General features: G+C 45.1%; 1 protein-coding gene across 1 annotated transcript; it reads right to left on the reverse strand.

The window, feature by feature from the left end:
* Positions 1-259: 259 nt before the first annotated feature.
* Positions 260-10,791, reverse strand: SNRPE (small nuclear ribonucleoprotein polypeptide E). Its single transcript, XM_049770697.1, has 5 exons — positions 10,685-10,791; positions 9,460-9,486; positions 7,904-7,966; positions 5,437-5,515; positions 260-459 (listed from the first exon to the last, which is right to left on the reverse strand). Exons 1-5 carry the CDS (start codon positions 10,736-10,738, stop codon positions 404-406), a joined length of 279 nt encoding a protein of 92 aa, XP_049626654.1. The 5' UTR covers positions 10,739-10,791; the 3' UTR covers positions 260-403.
* Positions 10,792-16,320: the final 5,529 nt, after the last annotated feature.

Here is a 16,320-nt window from a genome sequence, read left to right on the forward strand (position 1 = left end):
TTACATACAGCTGACCAGATTTGACCCCAGCACAGATGGTTTCCTAAGCTGTGCCATCCCTAAGTGCCGAAATAGGAGAAAGTCCCTGGACGGAGGGTGGGAGGGTAAATTTATGATTAAACTCTGTAAAATCCAGTAACAAGGACAACTGCCAGCCTTCAGAAAACTTTCATAAACACCAACAGATGCTGCGCCCATGCATACAGGTTTCTACCACTGAACATATGTGAAAGAACCATCTTGTCAGAGAGAAACAATGTGAAGTTTTAAATACAAACAATTCCCCAACATTTATTGTCATCTGGTAATAACATAAATGAAAACAATATGAACAAATGTTTTAAATCTCCTTTCCCAAAACACTGCAGCGCCTTCTCACAATTTCTCACTTCAGCCATCATTTCTAATTCGAGACACTTTGGAGCAGAGTAATATTATCTCCTTTTAGCATGATCCGACCTGCAACACAAAATTAAAAACAAAACACCATTAATAGCCACTCAGACATATGTAATCACTGTTCAGCCTTAGAAGTGTGAGTAATTTCTGAGCGCCACATTAGAAATGCCTTTTCGGGGGGGGGGGGGGGAGGCGGTGAAGAGATAGCATGGAGGTAGGGCATTTGCCTTGCATGCGGAAGGTCAGTGGTTCGAATCCGGTACCCAATATGGTCCCCCGTGCCTGCCAGGAGCAATTTCTGAGCGCAGAGCCAGGAGTAACCCCTGAGCGCCACTGGGTGTGACCCCAAAACAAACACACACACAAAAAGAAATGCTTTTTTCAGGGCTAAAGAGATAGCACAGTGGTAGAGCATTGTCTTGCAAGCGGCCGACCCAGGATCTATGGTGGTTTGAATTCCAGCATCCCATATATCCCATATGGTCCCCTGGGCCTACATGGATCAATTTCTAAGCACAGAGCCAGAAGTAACCCCTGAGCGCTGTTGGGTGTGCCCCCCAATAGCCATTTTCTTTAAAAAAAATTTTTTTTGTTTTTTTTTGGGCCACACCCAGTGACGCTCAGGGGTTACTTCTGGCTACGCGCTCAGAAGTAGCTCCTGGCTTGGGGGACCATATGGGACACCGGGGGATCGAACAGAACAGCAGTCCGTCCTAGGCTAGCGCTGACAAAGCAGACACCTTACCTTTAGTGCCACTGCGCTGGCCCCAAAATAGCCTTTTCTCTTATGAAGGTATGTGAACAATTTTTTTTTTTTTTTTTTGGTTTTTGGGCCACACCCGGTGACGCTCAGGGGTTACTCCTGGCTATGCGCTCAGAAGTCGCTCCTGGCTTGGGGGACCATATGGGATGCCGGGGGATCGAACCGCGGTCCGTCCTAGGCTAGCGCAGGTAAGGCAGGCACCTTACCTTTAGCGCCACCGCCCGGCCCCGTATGTGAACAATTTTAAATATCACAAATCCTGAAAAACTTTACACATTAAAGCACAGGTACATCAGGAAGGAAAAGATATGTTATTTTGTGAAAAAGTATCTGTAAACTAAGACAATTGGATAGGTTATCTTAGAAATCCCAACATTTCCTAGTGCTCAGCATTGCTGAATTTGCATGTTATATTTCAGAAATAGCCTAAGATAACCCCAATCTTAGGAATCTGCGCATACTGAAAATCTTACCCTGCAATAAACACACCTAATTATGGAATCCTGCAATGGACGTTGTTTTACCCCACATTTTAGAATTCAACACTTTTTCCTCTGAAATGTATCTGGCAAAAATACTGGTGTTCAACCAAGTTTGAGGAAGGCTAATCATTCCCAAATGTGATGAAATTGTCTCACTTTACTAGACTTCTACAACAGATTAGCTGGGAGTTTCCTGGCAATGCATGTCTAAATTTGGGGAGGGGGAAAAGTCCAAGCAAGAAAAAGCATAGTAAAACTTATCACTCCTCAGAATCTACTTCCCATAAATCCAGTGGAGGCTCGAGGGAATCCTGGATATGGAGGTAAACCTGCCTTGAAACCTTGTTTCAAAAATAGAAAATCAGGAGGTGGCTCACATGTGGAATATGCCTTGTCTGGGTCCCTTCCCAGCACTGCACAGTTCCTCAAATGTGGGTGGCCCTCATAATAATAATAAAAAAGTTTTAAGTTTTATAATCCTAAGAGTGAGATATGCATTAGTGTCCAAAGTAAACATAACAGGATATTAGAAAAGTGTGAAATTGTATCTGTAAACAGTCTAGCCAACTACACCTCAAGGAACACTTAAATTTACAAAGTGCTGCAACTTAATCTCTTTACTTTTTAATCTTTTGGTTTTGGGGCCACACCCACTGGTACTCGGGGGTACCTACACACTGTGCTTCAGTATCAAACATAGAGACTTAAAAAAATTCTATTCTTCTGGGATGAAGAGATTTAATCAACCCTCATTCCAATTCCCAGCACCACGTACAGTTCCACCAAAGATCCACTCCTGCACAGGACCAGGAATAGTCTGAGCACACAAATGGATAGCCAAAACCTGCTTCCCAAATGATATCCCAGGTTTAGTTTTATTTATTTTTTTTTTTTTTGGGCCCACACCTGGTGACGCTCAGGGGTTAGGCCTGGCTGTGACTCAGAAATCACTCCTGGCTCAGGGGACCAAATGGGACACTGGGAATCAAACCCAGGTCCTTCCTGGGTCAATCGTGCCCTATCGCTGTGCTATCACTCCAGTCCTCCCAGGTTTATTTTGAACATTATTAGTTTTTACTCAAAAGACAGGCTTGTGCTAGTAACTGAGCATATTGGGGAGCTGAAAAACAGTACTCATGTAAGCCCCAACAAGAAAAACATTAATACAAGTGCCAATTTTTGTATTATCTTTAATTTTTGGCCACACCTGGTGACACTCAGGGGTTACTCCAGGCTATACACTCAGAAATCACTCCTGGCTTGGGGGACCATATGGGAAGCTGGGGATTGAGCCCAGGTCTGTCCTGGGTCAATGGCATGCAAGGCAAGCGCCCTACCACTGTGTTATCTCGCTCTGGCCTCATATTATCTTATTTTTAGGGAATCTCCAAGCAGTGCTCAGGGGCCCCCAGGGAGACCTCTGACTTATCAGTGTTTGGGGACACCAGGCCAGCCAAACTTAGGGCCTCTATATGCCACTACACACTCTAATTCTTCCAATTATTTCCCCATTGCATCTGTGGGTTTGGGTTTTGGGCCACATCCACCAGTGCTCAGGGTTTAACCCTTGGCTCTATACTCAGGGATCACTCCTGGTGGGGCTAAATTAAGCTGGGCCAGCTGCATCCAAAAGAAAGTGGTCTATTGTTGTACCATTTCTCTGGCTGTCTCTTAGCAGGGCTCAGAGGTCTATGGGTCACTGTTGCAACCTCTGTTGCAACTTCAGCCTTATACATGATATGCTCTACCACTTGAGTTATATCCTTGGCTCTGAAAAAGATATGGGGGGAAAAAACCCAGTACTGCTAATGAATGTTTTTCTACAAACTCAGACAACAGCTCTCTTAACCTTGACTAAAAGCAAAAGAAATCCTGCAACAAAGAGCTTTTGATGGGTTTTAAAGATAGTGGGACTAGCATACACAAGATTTCTGGTGGCCCAAATTAAGAGGTCAAGAAAGATGGCTGAAGGGCTGTTGGAGCTTATGATTTGTATTTGGGAACCCTGGCTTTACTCCCTGGCACCACATGGTCCCTTAGCAACACCTGGAATGACATCTTAACATATGCTGGAAACAGCACCCACCCCACCCCCTTGCACTGCTGTGGCTCCACCACAAAAGACTGTAGAGAGGGGTGGAGTGATAACACAGTGGGGAGAGCATTTGCCTTGCATGTGGCCAACCTGAGTTCACCCAGTATCATCCCTCCCATATGATCACCCAACGCACCACCAGGAGTAATCCCTAAGCACAAGAAGCCAGGAGTAAGCCCTGAAACCTGCTGAGTTTGGTAGTGTGTCATTCTCTTCCTGACCCCCTCCCCCTTCACACATTGCCATCCCTAGAACTGAAACTTTAAGTGTTCAGAAAATAAAACCGATACAAAATGAGTAGAGCTAGAGAAGACCAGGATTAAGGACCTTGCTGAGTGCAATTTTCTTATCTGACAACCAATAGGAAGCCACTGATGGGTTTTAAGCAGGAGTGACAATATCAGACTGACCTTATCTGTGGGATTACTCCCAGTGGCACTCAGGGGTTACTGCTGCTGGCTCTGCGCTCAGAAATTGCTCCTGGTAGGCACAGGGGACCATATGATATGCTGGGATTCGAACCACCATCTGTCCTGGATAGGCTGCATGCAAGGCAAATGCCCGACCCCTGTGCTATCTCTCCAGTCCCTACACCCAGTTTGGTGCTCAAAGACAATGGTTTGAAGCCAGAAATAGGTCTTCAACATGTGAAACCTGGTTCACCCCTTCACCCATCTTCAGTCCCAGATTTAGTAGATGACTAGTGTCATTCAGTAAGGTAGGAAACATTACAATAGCTCCAGCTCATTTTGTGAGTGGGATCTGACTATGACCTCTGAATGGAGGTGCCTGGTGGGTATTCAAACAGGAGCGTGGGAGAGGGTGAGAGGCTAAAGACATAAAGGTGGGGGCCAATTCAGAGACATAATTATTCTCTGAGGAAAAGGTATGTTCCTCAATCACTAGGAAAATATATCAAATGACAGGAGAGTCTAGAAGTAAGTCTTGAGAAAACCAACATTCAATGCCTGTTCAAAGAATAAACACAAAAGTCTGGAAAGGAATAACCAGAGACCAAAACTGAAAATGTGTATCAGACAGCCAAGCGAAGAGCATTTTAAGGAGCCTTAGTACGAATTGCTGTTTAGACTTCAAACAATTGAGGACTAATATTAACATCAAATTCAGTCTCACTAATCTTTGGAGAGCCTGATGTGAGGTTATTTGAGAGGATAGAAAAAGAGAAATGGAGCAAAAAAAGAAATAGCAGAGGAAAAAAATGCTAGTTTTTAAATTATCATCACTTTAAAAGTTGGGTGCTAGAGTGGTGGCGCAAGCAGTAAGGTATGGTTAGGGCCTCCAGGTTTTATCCCCAGCACCCCATATAGTCCCTAATCTCATGAGTAATTTTTGAGTACAGTCAGGAGCATAAACAAAGGAAGTGTTTAAAGTTATTCGCCCCAAATAACTTTTCTTTTTTTTTTTCTTTTTTTTTTTTTTGTGGTTTTTGGGTCACACCCGGCAGTGCTCAGGAGTTATTCCTGGCTCCATGCTCAGAAATTGCTCCTGGCAGGCACAGGGGACCATATGGGGCGCCGGGATTCGAACCGATGACCTCCTGCATGAAGGGCAAACGCCTTACCTCCATGCTATCTCTCCGGCCCCCTCAAATAACTTTTCAAAGGAAAATTAAGCTGTAAATCATTTGATTCTTCAAGTGAACCAGTAACTACGTTTCTGAGGCCCTTCAATCTTACCCAGCTGTTTCCTTGACTTTGTCTTTGAGTGAATCTCTTCTGCATCATCTAATACGAGGTTCATATACTCATCAAAACCCTAAAAAAAAAAATTGATAGTTACCTTCAAATATAGAAATGCCAACTCAATTCTGAAATTTCCCACCCACTATTCTCCCAGGCAAAACATGTTGCCCTTTTCAAGTAACAAAACACTATTCTTAATTATGCCTGAGACCTCAGGCTTAAGGTTCATCAGCTCTGCCAAGAGCCCTTTTTCCTTATCTTCTTTACCTGCCCACAGACAACACCCTTCCCACCCTTCCCATGTTTCACATAAACACCATCACTGCTAACCTCCTGTTTTCTGACTCTAAGCAAGCAATTACTGACCTAATATAATGTCTGGATGGAACACCAGAGGGGACTAATACCATCACATTGGGCTAGAGCACTTGCATTGCCTGATCTAGAGCACCATGTGTTTTGTTTATCAGTGAATGGGGAACCCTTCCCCCAACACACATAAAAACTAGTATTTAGGGCCCGGAGAGATAGCACAGCAGCGTTTGCCTTGCAAGCAGCTGATCCAGGACCAAAGGTGGTTTGTTCGAATCCCAGTGTCCCATATGGTCCCCCGTGCCTGCCAGGAGCTATTTCTGAGCAGACAGCCAGGAGTAACCCCTGAGCACTTGCGGGTGTGGCCCAAAAACCAAAAAAAAAAAAAAAAAAACAAACTAGTATTTAGGAACATCTGATGAAACCTTGGTATTTTAATAAAAAACTAACCTCCTTCCCAAAAAACAGAAGTATCAGGGTATTCTGCTATCCTGAAAGTTTTATTTAACCCCACCCTACTCTGATGCAGCATTAAGCTTTTTTGTCACCTCTTTTTGTTGTTTAAAAGAACATTCTTCAACCTTTTAACACATGCAGACCAATATCTTCTGCATACCAGCCCATGGAATACTTAAGTATACCACTGGGCTCCCTCCCCTCCTTTCATTCTTTCCTTCTTTCTTCCTTTTTTTTTTTGAGCCACACCCACTGATGCTCTGGGGTTACTCCTAGCTCTGCACTCAGAAATTGCTCCTGGCTTGGGGGACCATATGGGATGCCGGGGATCGAACCGTGGTCCGTCCTGGGTCAGCCGCCTGCAAGGAAACATCCTACCGATGAGCTACCCTCTTTCCTTCTTTCTTAAGTATTTTTGTTTTGGATTCTGAGACACGGACAACAGTACTCAGTAACTATTCCTGGAATGTCCCCTGGTGCCGGGAATTCAAACTATAGTCAGCTTCATGCCAATGTCATGAACCTGTGTGATTTTTCTGGTATCTGGCTTGCAATCCTTCTACACTTTTGGAATCACCTGCTGAAGACACTCTTGAATTATCTAGTCCCAAGGCCTAGAGAGGTAAATTAACATGTTGATACCAATACCTGTTCCCACTTGGATGTGGCTTAATTACCACAAATTGCAGTGCAGTGTCAGGGCATTAAGTAACTTGTCATGAAAGACCTTGAGTGGGGCTGAAACAATTGTACAGTGAGAAGGGCATTTGACTTGTACACAATTGACCCACTAAGAGTGATCCCTGAGCTCAGACACAGAAGTAACCCCTAAACATGGCAGGATATAGCCCAACCCCCACTCCCAATTAAAAAAGAACTTGTGAGTGACTGACTCAATTTCCTAAGCAATACTGAATGACCCCCAAGAAAGAGAGGCAAGAATAGTTCCTGTGAAGGATGGAACGAGAGTACAGTGGGTATACACCCAGCCGACCAGGTTCAACCCTAGGCATCCCCTGAGCCTTCCAGGAGTGATTTCTGAGCAGAGCCATGAGTAATACCTTACCACCACTAAGTATGGTCCCAAAACAGAACAAAAAAAAAAGAGTAGTCCTTGAGCACCAAAGGGTACACCCAACTTCTCCTTATTACCTCTCAAAAAGAGAAAGTGGACCTTGAAACTTCCCTCGAGCTGGACCTAGGTTATATTGGAGGGGCAGAAAGGAGATGTGCACAGACTCAAAGTATAAGAGTATAAGAGTAAGTGTTGGGGCTTACTCTTGATTCTGGGAGGGTTTGGTTCTGATGGCACTTGGGGAGCCATCCAGGTCTTTGATATATAGTGTTCTTGCAGGACATTGGTCATTTATTTTTTTATTGATTTTTAGGCCACACTTGGCAGCTCTCAAGGGACTATAATGTAATGTTGTGGATTAAATCAGGGTTTTCAGCAAGTAAGAATAAGTGAGTGAGAGAGGAGAGTGAAAGTGTGTGTGTGTCTGTCTGTCTGTCCCTGTCCATCCTCTAATTATGCTCAGGGCACATTATGCAAAGTCAAGAAGCAAACCCAAATCTACTAAATATAATTTTGGTACTTACCCCCTGTAATCTCTCTCTGAACTGTGGTCATTCTCGGAAAAAATCTTTTTGAATAAACAAATTGTTCTAAGATAAAAATATATTGGGTACTCACAATGATACAGCCCTCTATCCTCATGTTCACTTGTTCATAAAGCCACACCTGAATCCGAGATCTCTGGAGAAAAATATACAAACAAAATTTTTAAGCAATAAATATAGTAGCTACAAAAATTGTTACTAAAAGCCAGTTTTTTTCCTCAGAAAATAAAGCTAGTTATTTGTCACTTTCATTTTATACAGAGACTTCCAGAGTTAATCCTTTTCCCTTGTCATCTTGAATCTTAATTATATTTCTTGCTGTTTCTAATCTTAATACATTTAGAGTGAAATCTGATGACAGTAAAACATAGAAGTAATTTCTAATGAGCAAAGTTTTTTTGCCCTATATGTTACTGAAAAAAACTCAGCTCCAAAGCACCTTACTTTCAATTCCCAGCTTCCAGGTTTCATACCTATCAGTCAAGGAAAAATCCCTCAATTCTAGTGACTAAAAATTCAATGGCTACAATTTAATGTTTCCTAATTGTGTCCTCAGTCAATTTATAAGAACGAGAGATACATTTTTCTGAGTAATTTGAACTTCCCAGCCAATTCAATTCAAAATCAAAGCTGTTAAACAAAATTCCAGGAGAAAGCAAACTGTTGCTAAACCCCTTTCTTCTTTCTGAATTTAAACCGACCGTCCATGCCACTGAAGAAAGGGTTGACAGGGGTTTGCTGAGCTTGCTTCAGTGGAGGCAGAGGTGTCCACCAATGTTCTAACCATACCCACTATTATATAATGTGCCAATGGCCAAATATCACTGTCATGCCAAATTTCTTGGGGGAGGAGGGTCGGGGGACAGAGTGTTACGATACACAGACAATGCTAAGGCTCCTGGCTCTGCACACAGGAATTACTCCTGGAAACAATGGAGTGCTGAAGATCGAACCCAGGCTGCCTATGCGCAAAGCAAAGGCCCTACCAGTAGTCCTCTCTTCAGCCCCACAACTGTTATTTTCTTTTCTTTTTGTTTTTGTTTTTGGGTCACACCCGGCAGCGCTCAGGGGTTACTCCTGACTCTCTGCTCAGAAATCGCTCCTGGCAGGCATGGGGGACCATATGGGTTGCCGGGTTTCGAACTACCGTCCTTCTGCATGCAAGACAAACGCCTTATCTCCATGCTATCCCTTCGGCCCCACAACTGTTATTTTCTGAAACGGAAAACTTTAATCTTGAAAAAAAAATAAAAAGAGTGGTACATTTGGGGCTGGAGTGATAGCACAGCGATAGGGAGTTTGCCTTGCATGTGGCCAACCCCCGGTTCAATTCCCGGCATCCTAAGGTCCCTCGAGACTGCCAGAATTTCTGAGTGCAGAGCCAGGAGTAGCTACTGAGTGACCCAACTCCCCCCAAAGTAGCAGTTACTCGCAAACTTGAATAGGCATCGTGATGTACCATTTAATCAGTTGTCCTTTCTCTGTATCTCTTCCCTACAAAGCCCCCGCCCCAAATCTTCCAGTTCATCTCTTAACCCAAGAACTGAGTGTGAGAGGTCAGACAAAAGGACACACCGTTTACTTCAAAAGCAATTATAGAGACAGCAAGCAACGAACACACTTACGTACATTTTGCAAATATCTGAAGATGAGGTTCTGGCGCCAGCGGTGAAGGAAAAATAGGACACGCACAAATACTCTGCCTTGAGAACAGTCAATCCTACTCATTTCCGCTGCGGTGGGAGCTGAATTCTGCATGCAAGGGGCAGGGGGCCGACCCCAGGACCACCTACCGCACCCAAAGACCATCCTGCCATTTCCCTGACACCGCCCCCCCAGAGCAACCAGCCCCGACTCTTTATTTTGGTTTTTAGGTGACACCCGGTAGTGCTCAGGGGTTCCTCCTGGCTCTATGCTCAGAAATCTCTTGGCAGGCTGGGGGGGGGGGGGGATATGGGATGCCATGCCAGGATTCGAACCACCGTCCTTCTGCATGCAAGGCAAACGCCCTCCCTCCATGCTCTCTCTCCAGCCCCTGTTTTTCACATTTTTTGAAGTTCACTTTAAAAGTCTGACTGTTGGAACTCATTCTTTTCATTTTTTACTATTTTTCCCTAAAAAAATAAAGTTGGGCATCACTTTTTAGAGTAAAAGGAATCGTTTTTATTTTACCAAAGCGTAAGGAATATTTGTGAAAGAACTATGACTTGGAATTTTATTAAATATAAAACCTTCAAAGCTGAAGCCTGACATTTAGAATTAAGCTTATCCCAATGACAATATTCACTCATCAAACAAATCTAACTGAAATCAAAATATACATCTGTTATATTGGCTTGTAAAGTACCCCCAAAGAAACTTTCATCTTTATGAAATAGTCTTAAAATTGTTGACAAATATTGGATCAGAAAATAATCTAATGTGAACATGTAGAAAAATCGAACATCAAAGAAAAAAAATCGAGCATCAGCTTGTCTGTAGTCTTTCTTTTTTTGGTTTTTGGGTCACCCCAGGCAGCGCTCAGTTAGGGGTTCCTCCTGGCTCTACGCTCGGAAATCGCTCCTGGCAGGTGCGGGAGACCATATGGGATGCCGGGATTCGAACCACCGTCCTTCTGCATGCAAGATAAACAAACGCCTTCCCTCCATGCTATCTCGCCGGCCCCATCCAGGCCCGACTGCAACCAACTCCGCGCGCTTTCTTGCAGCAGGACCGCCACCCTCGCGAGGGCTCATGGGAGTGTCACCGTGGGCCCGCTCTCCGCTCCCTCCGGCCTGTCCTTTCGCTCTCCGCCCCCTCAAATCCCCGTTTCCTCCACCGACCCTTCCAGCCCAGATACTCAAGAGTAGGATACGATCGGCTGCACCATCACCTTCTGCACCTTTTGGCCCTGGCCGCGGTACGCCATGGTGAAAGCTCAACAAAGGCCGTACAGGACCGCACGCTTAGCGCAGAAGCCACTTCCGGAGGAAGTAGCCGGAAGCGGAAGTTGAGACCGGGCCCGAGAAATGCCGCTCTAGCCGTCGTCGGAGGGCGGCTTCTCTATCCTAGGCATCCGGGGGAGGCCTAAGCGAGATAGACCGATGCCTTGCGTTTTTTGCTCGGCGCATTGGTTCTTCAGCGCCACCTGGAGGGCGGAGGGGGAACGGGCGCCTTCGCCTTTGCATTTGCTGAGTCTCATGTGGGTGGTTGGGCTCCAACCAAGGCCCCCGCAGGAGATATTTCAGCTCATACTTTAAGGGCACCGGCAGGCTCATGAGACTTTTTTTTTCTTTTTGGGCCACACCCGGTGACGCTCAGGAGTTACTCCTGGCTATGCGCTCAGAACTTGCTCCTGGCTTAGGGGACCATATGGGACATAGGGGATCGAACCAAAGTCCTTCCTAGGTTAGCACATGCAAGGCAAACGCCCTACCGCTTGTGTCACCGCTCTGGTTCAAATCTATTGTTATTCTTGATCTGATTCGCTTTATTGCTAGGCTCATATCCCTGGGTGCAACTTCGTATTTTTTAAGTATAAATACTATTACTTTGTATCTTCTTTTTTGGGGGGCACACCAGGTGACGCTCAGGGATTAGTTACTACTGGCTATGCTCTCAGAAATCGCTCCTGGCTTGGGGGAACCATATGGGATGCCTGGGGAACGAACTTAGTCCTAGGCTAGCTATCATGCGCAAGGCAGACGCCTTACCACTTGCACCACTGCTCCGGCCCCAGGCTCCTGAGACTTAATTGAGTTCTCTTTAAGGGAGCTGGTGCCAGCAAAGGCATGGAAGGGAAAATGATCTTTTAAACTATAAAGAAGGGGCCGGAGAGATGCAACCGCCTTGCATGCAGAAGGACGGTGGTTCGAATCCTTGCATCCCATATAGTCCCCCGAGCCTGCCCAGGCGCGATTTCTGAGTGTAGAGCCAGGAGTAACCCCGAGTGCTGCTGGGTGTGACCCAAAAACAATAATAATAATAATAATAATAATAATAATAATAATAATAATAATAATAATAATAAAGAACTTGCAAACACGGGGGGGTGGTTTAGACTGGGGCAATTGCACTGCGGGTGGGCATTTGCCATGCACATGATTGACCTGGGTTTGATCTCTGCCATCTCTTCTGGTTCCCCAGCACTACCTGGAGTGATTACTACTGAGTGCTGAGCAAGGAGTACCCCTGAGCATCGCCGGTCGTGGCCCCCAAACAAAGCGACAACAAAAAGAACTTGCAAACGTGCGAGTTCCCATACACACCACGTACACACACATGCAACCAGCTTGCATTCTTTGGTTGCAGGGCTCACGCGCGTGTACACTAGGGTGGGGTTGCCCTCTTGAGTTTTGCTGCTACAGAGCATCCTTGACTGGAAGTCTAACAGTGGTACCTGCATCTCACCTTTATTTGTTCGGGTTTTGGGCCAAGGAGACCCAGCAAACACCCTGTACTATCTATCGCTCGGGCTCTTGCATCTGTCATTTTTTATTATATTATATTATTATTATTATTTGGGGGGTTGGTTTTGGGGTCATACCCAGTGGCGCTCAGGGGTTTCTCCTAGCTCTACGCTCAGAAATCGCTCCTGACAGGCTCGGGGGACATGTGGGATGCCATGCCAGGATTCGAACCACGGTCCTTCTGTATGCAAGGCAAACGCCCTACCTCCATGCTATTTCTCCGGCCCCTATATTATTTTATTTTATTTTGCATCTATTGTTTTATAGAGGGTCATAGACTCTGTGTGGCCTGACATCCTTTTGACCTGAGGCTCCCTCAGAACTGAGCTGGCAAGTCTCTCCCAGATCACTCCCAGATCCACGAGCATCCAGCAGTGCCTTGTAAGGTGCATTAGCCTACAGAGCTTTATATTTACTTGAGTTTTTTGCTCTGCCCCAAATGTGGCCCTTTGGGCACAGAGTAAATTTGAGAGATGATTGTCACCATATTCAAAGACCAATTGCAGAGGTGGAAAACTGTGGGTGGGTATCTTTTCCCAATTCCAGTGCTGAGTCTTTTTAAGCTGTTTTTTTCATGTTTGTTTCTAAAGTAGGATCGGGGGGACTGAGCACCCACTGATTGAATATAGTCGACTACAGTATTCAGAAGTGCTTCAAAAACATTTTTCCCTTTATACATCTAAAGCTTTTTTTTTCTTCTTCCTTTTGAGCCACATCCAGTAGCACTCATGGGGGTTACTTCTGACTACACTCAGGATTTAACTCCTGGTGGGCTCAGAGGAACACATGGGATGGCCAGGATAGAACCTGGTTCTGCTTTGTGCAAGGTAAACGCCCAATCCACTATAATAATGCTCCAATCCCTACACTTAAAGCTTTTATCCTTGACTCGATCCTACTATATGCTAGAACTGTTAACTTTCTAATTTCCAGATGGCTGCTCAGTTTTTTGCTTGTTTGGGGTTTGTTTTATGTTTTGTTTTGGGGACACACCTGGTGACGCTCAGGGGTTACTCCTGGCTATGCACTCAGAAATTGCTCCTGGCTTGGGGGACCATATGGAATGCTGGGGATTGAACTGAGGTCCGTCCTGGGCAACCACGTGCAAGGCAAACACCCTACCATTGTGCTATTGCTCTGGCCCCATCAGTTTTTTTTTTAATCACGTTATCAAAAAAATAATCCCATTTTCCATTTGATTTAAAATGCAACATTTTGGGGCCAGAGCGATAGCATAGCAATAGGGTATTTGCCTTGCACACAGTCAACTTAGGACCAGCCCGGGTTCGCATCCCTTTTGGTCCCGGAGCCTACCAGGAGTGATTCTGAAAGCATAGCCAGTAATAACTCCTGAGCGCCACCAGGTGTAGCCCCCAAACCCCAAAATAAATAAAATGCAACATTTTAGGGGCTGGAGCCATAATGCAGTGCTTAGTATTCTTGCCTTGCATGCAGCTGACCCAGGTTTGGCCCCCAGCACCCTATCTTAGGTCTCTAAGCCCTACCTTGAGTGAGGATTAAATCCTGAGCACTACTGGTGTGGCTAAAAAAGCCAAAAATACTTATATTGAGCTTTAAAAGAATTGATGTGGGTGCTCCAGAGGACTCAAGAGAACTAGAGCACATGCCTTGTGTGTATTGGGGGAGTAGGCACTGATTTGATCCTGACATTCCCTGTGCCAGCTATAGCCAAGATGGTCCATGCTACACCAGTCATTAGGCCACACAACCACAAGCAGTGTCCCAGGCTCCTGAGCACTGCTGCACAGAAATCACTTCTGGTAGGCTTGGGGGACCACATGGGATGCCATTGAAGTTTTTTTCCCTGAGGCCAGAAAGGTAGTACAGGTGTTGTACAGCTTGGTATGACCCAGCTTGGTATGCCGGGGTCACACCTGGCAGCGCTCAGGGGTTACTCCTGGCTCTGTGTAGGCTCAAAAATCGCTCCTGGAAGGTTCGGGGGACCATAGGGATTCCGGGATTCAAACTACCGACCTGCATGAAAGGCAAATGCTTTACCTCCATGCTATCTCTTCGGCCCCAATTTTTCTTTTGGTATTTTATGATGTAATTGTTTTTGTTTTTGCTTTTTTGGTTTTTGGGCCACACCCGGTGACGCTCAGGGGTTACTCCTGGCTATGCACTCAGAAGTCACTCCTGGCTTGGGGGACCATATGGGACGCCGGGGGATCGAACCTCGGTCCGTCCTAGGCTAGCGCAGGCAAGGCAGGCACCTTACCCCTTAATACCACTGAGTGTGACCCAAAAACCAAAAACCAAAAAACAAACAAACAAAAAAACCAGTGGCCAAAACCCAAAATAATCACGATGTAATCATTAAGTTCTCAATCTAAAGTTAAGTTTTGTTTGCTGGACCATACCCAGCAGTAACTCAGAACTGGCTCGGAGCTCAGGAATCACTCCTGGTAGGACACGAGAGACCTTAAGATTCCTCTAGGGCAGGGCCACAAAATGTTGTATGGAGGGCCGCAAGTTTGAGACCCCTGCCATAAGGGATGCTAGGAATCAAACCTGAGTTAGCCACATGCAAGGCACCGTACCTGCTGTACTATCACTTTAGGACCTAAAATTAAGTTTTGCATTGTTGGCTCAGGTTTGATCTCTGGTAATACATATTTTTCCAGTCTGAAAGTAAAAACCATGTTTGGGTGAATGCTGTTTTATTTATTTATTTATTTATTTATTTATTTATTTATTTATTTATTTATTTATTTATTTATTTATTTATTTATTGGGGGGTTTTGGGCCACACCCGGCATTGCTCAGGGGTGACTTCTGGCTGTCTGCTCAGAAATAGCTCCTGGCAGGCACGAGGGACCATATGGGACACCGGGATTCGAACCAACCACCTTTGGTCCTGGATCGGCTGCTTGCAAGGCAAATGCCGCTGTGCTATCTCTCCGGGCCCGTGAATGCTGTTTTAAAGAATATTCAATCTTTTTTTCCCCTTGGTCATAGCTGGCCTTGCTCAGGGGTTAATCACTCCTGATAGGCTTGGGGGACTATATGTGATGCTGGGGATTGCACCCTGGTCCGTTGTGTGCAAGGCAAAATACCCTCTGTACTATTTCAATGCTTTTACACCTGACACAAAGATCCAGAATAAAAATTGGCACTGGATGTGAAACTTAAAGGATTTAGAAAGGGTGATGGCAGCGAGGTATTGATCCAGGCACTCTGCCTCCAAAGCATGCTTTAACATCCTTATGCAACCTTTTCTTTTGTGTGTGAAGCAAGAATTTAGAAAGATGTGATGGAAGAGAGAGAAGTACATATTCAAGAGAGAACACTGACTTCTCCAGAGTGGAAATGAGCAAGCAGAGATAAGCAAAATATGTGATCACTTCTGGCAGTGCTCAGAGGATCATATGAGGTCCCAGGGATTGTATCCAGGTTGGTTGCATGTAAGGCAAGTGTTGTCCTCTCTTCCACTGTCATGAAGTCTTGAAACACAAAACTCAGAACAAGCAATACCACATTTTATTTTACTTTTTCATTTTTAGGCCACACCAAGCACGTGCTCAGGGGTTGCTTCCAGTGTTGCTGGAGATCATATGGTACTAAGAATGGAATCCTGGACTCCCACATATAATGACACCAACCAACACCAAGAATTAGGATAAGGTTAATTAACTCACTGAGCAGAGCCATTGTATGAAATGTATTTAGAAAATATTTTAGACTAATGAAGTCCAGTTAGAAAATATTTTAGACTAATGAAGTCCAGCTGCACCTAAGAATGTACATTCTTAATTTTTTTTTTTTGGGTCACACCCAGTGGTGCTCAGGGGTTACTCCTGGCTGTCTGCTCAGAAATAGCTCCTGGCAGGCACGGGGACCATATGGGACACCGGGATTCGAATTAACCACCTTTGGTCCTGGATCGGCTGCTTGCAAGGCAAACGCCGCTGTGCTATCTCTCCGGGCCCAATTTTTTTTTTTTTTTTTTTTTTTTTTAGCACATTTGACATTACAGGAGGACTGAAAACCCCCTGGGACTGGGGACATGCCTTGTTAGTCT

The sequence above is a fragment of the Suncus etruscus genome, chromosome 3 (genome assembly GCF_024139225.1).
Source record: "Suncus etruscus isolate mSunEtr1 chromosome 3, mSunEtr1.pri.cur, whole genome shotgun sequence".
NCBI lineage: Eukaryota > Metazoa > Chordata > Mammalia > Eulipotyphla > Soricidae > Suncus > Suncus etruscus.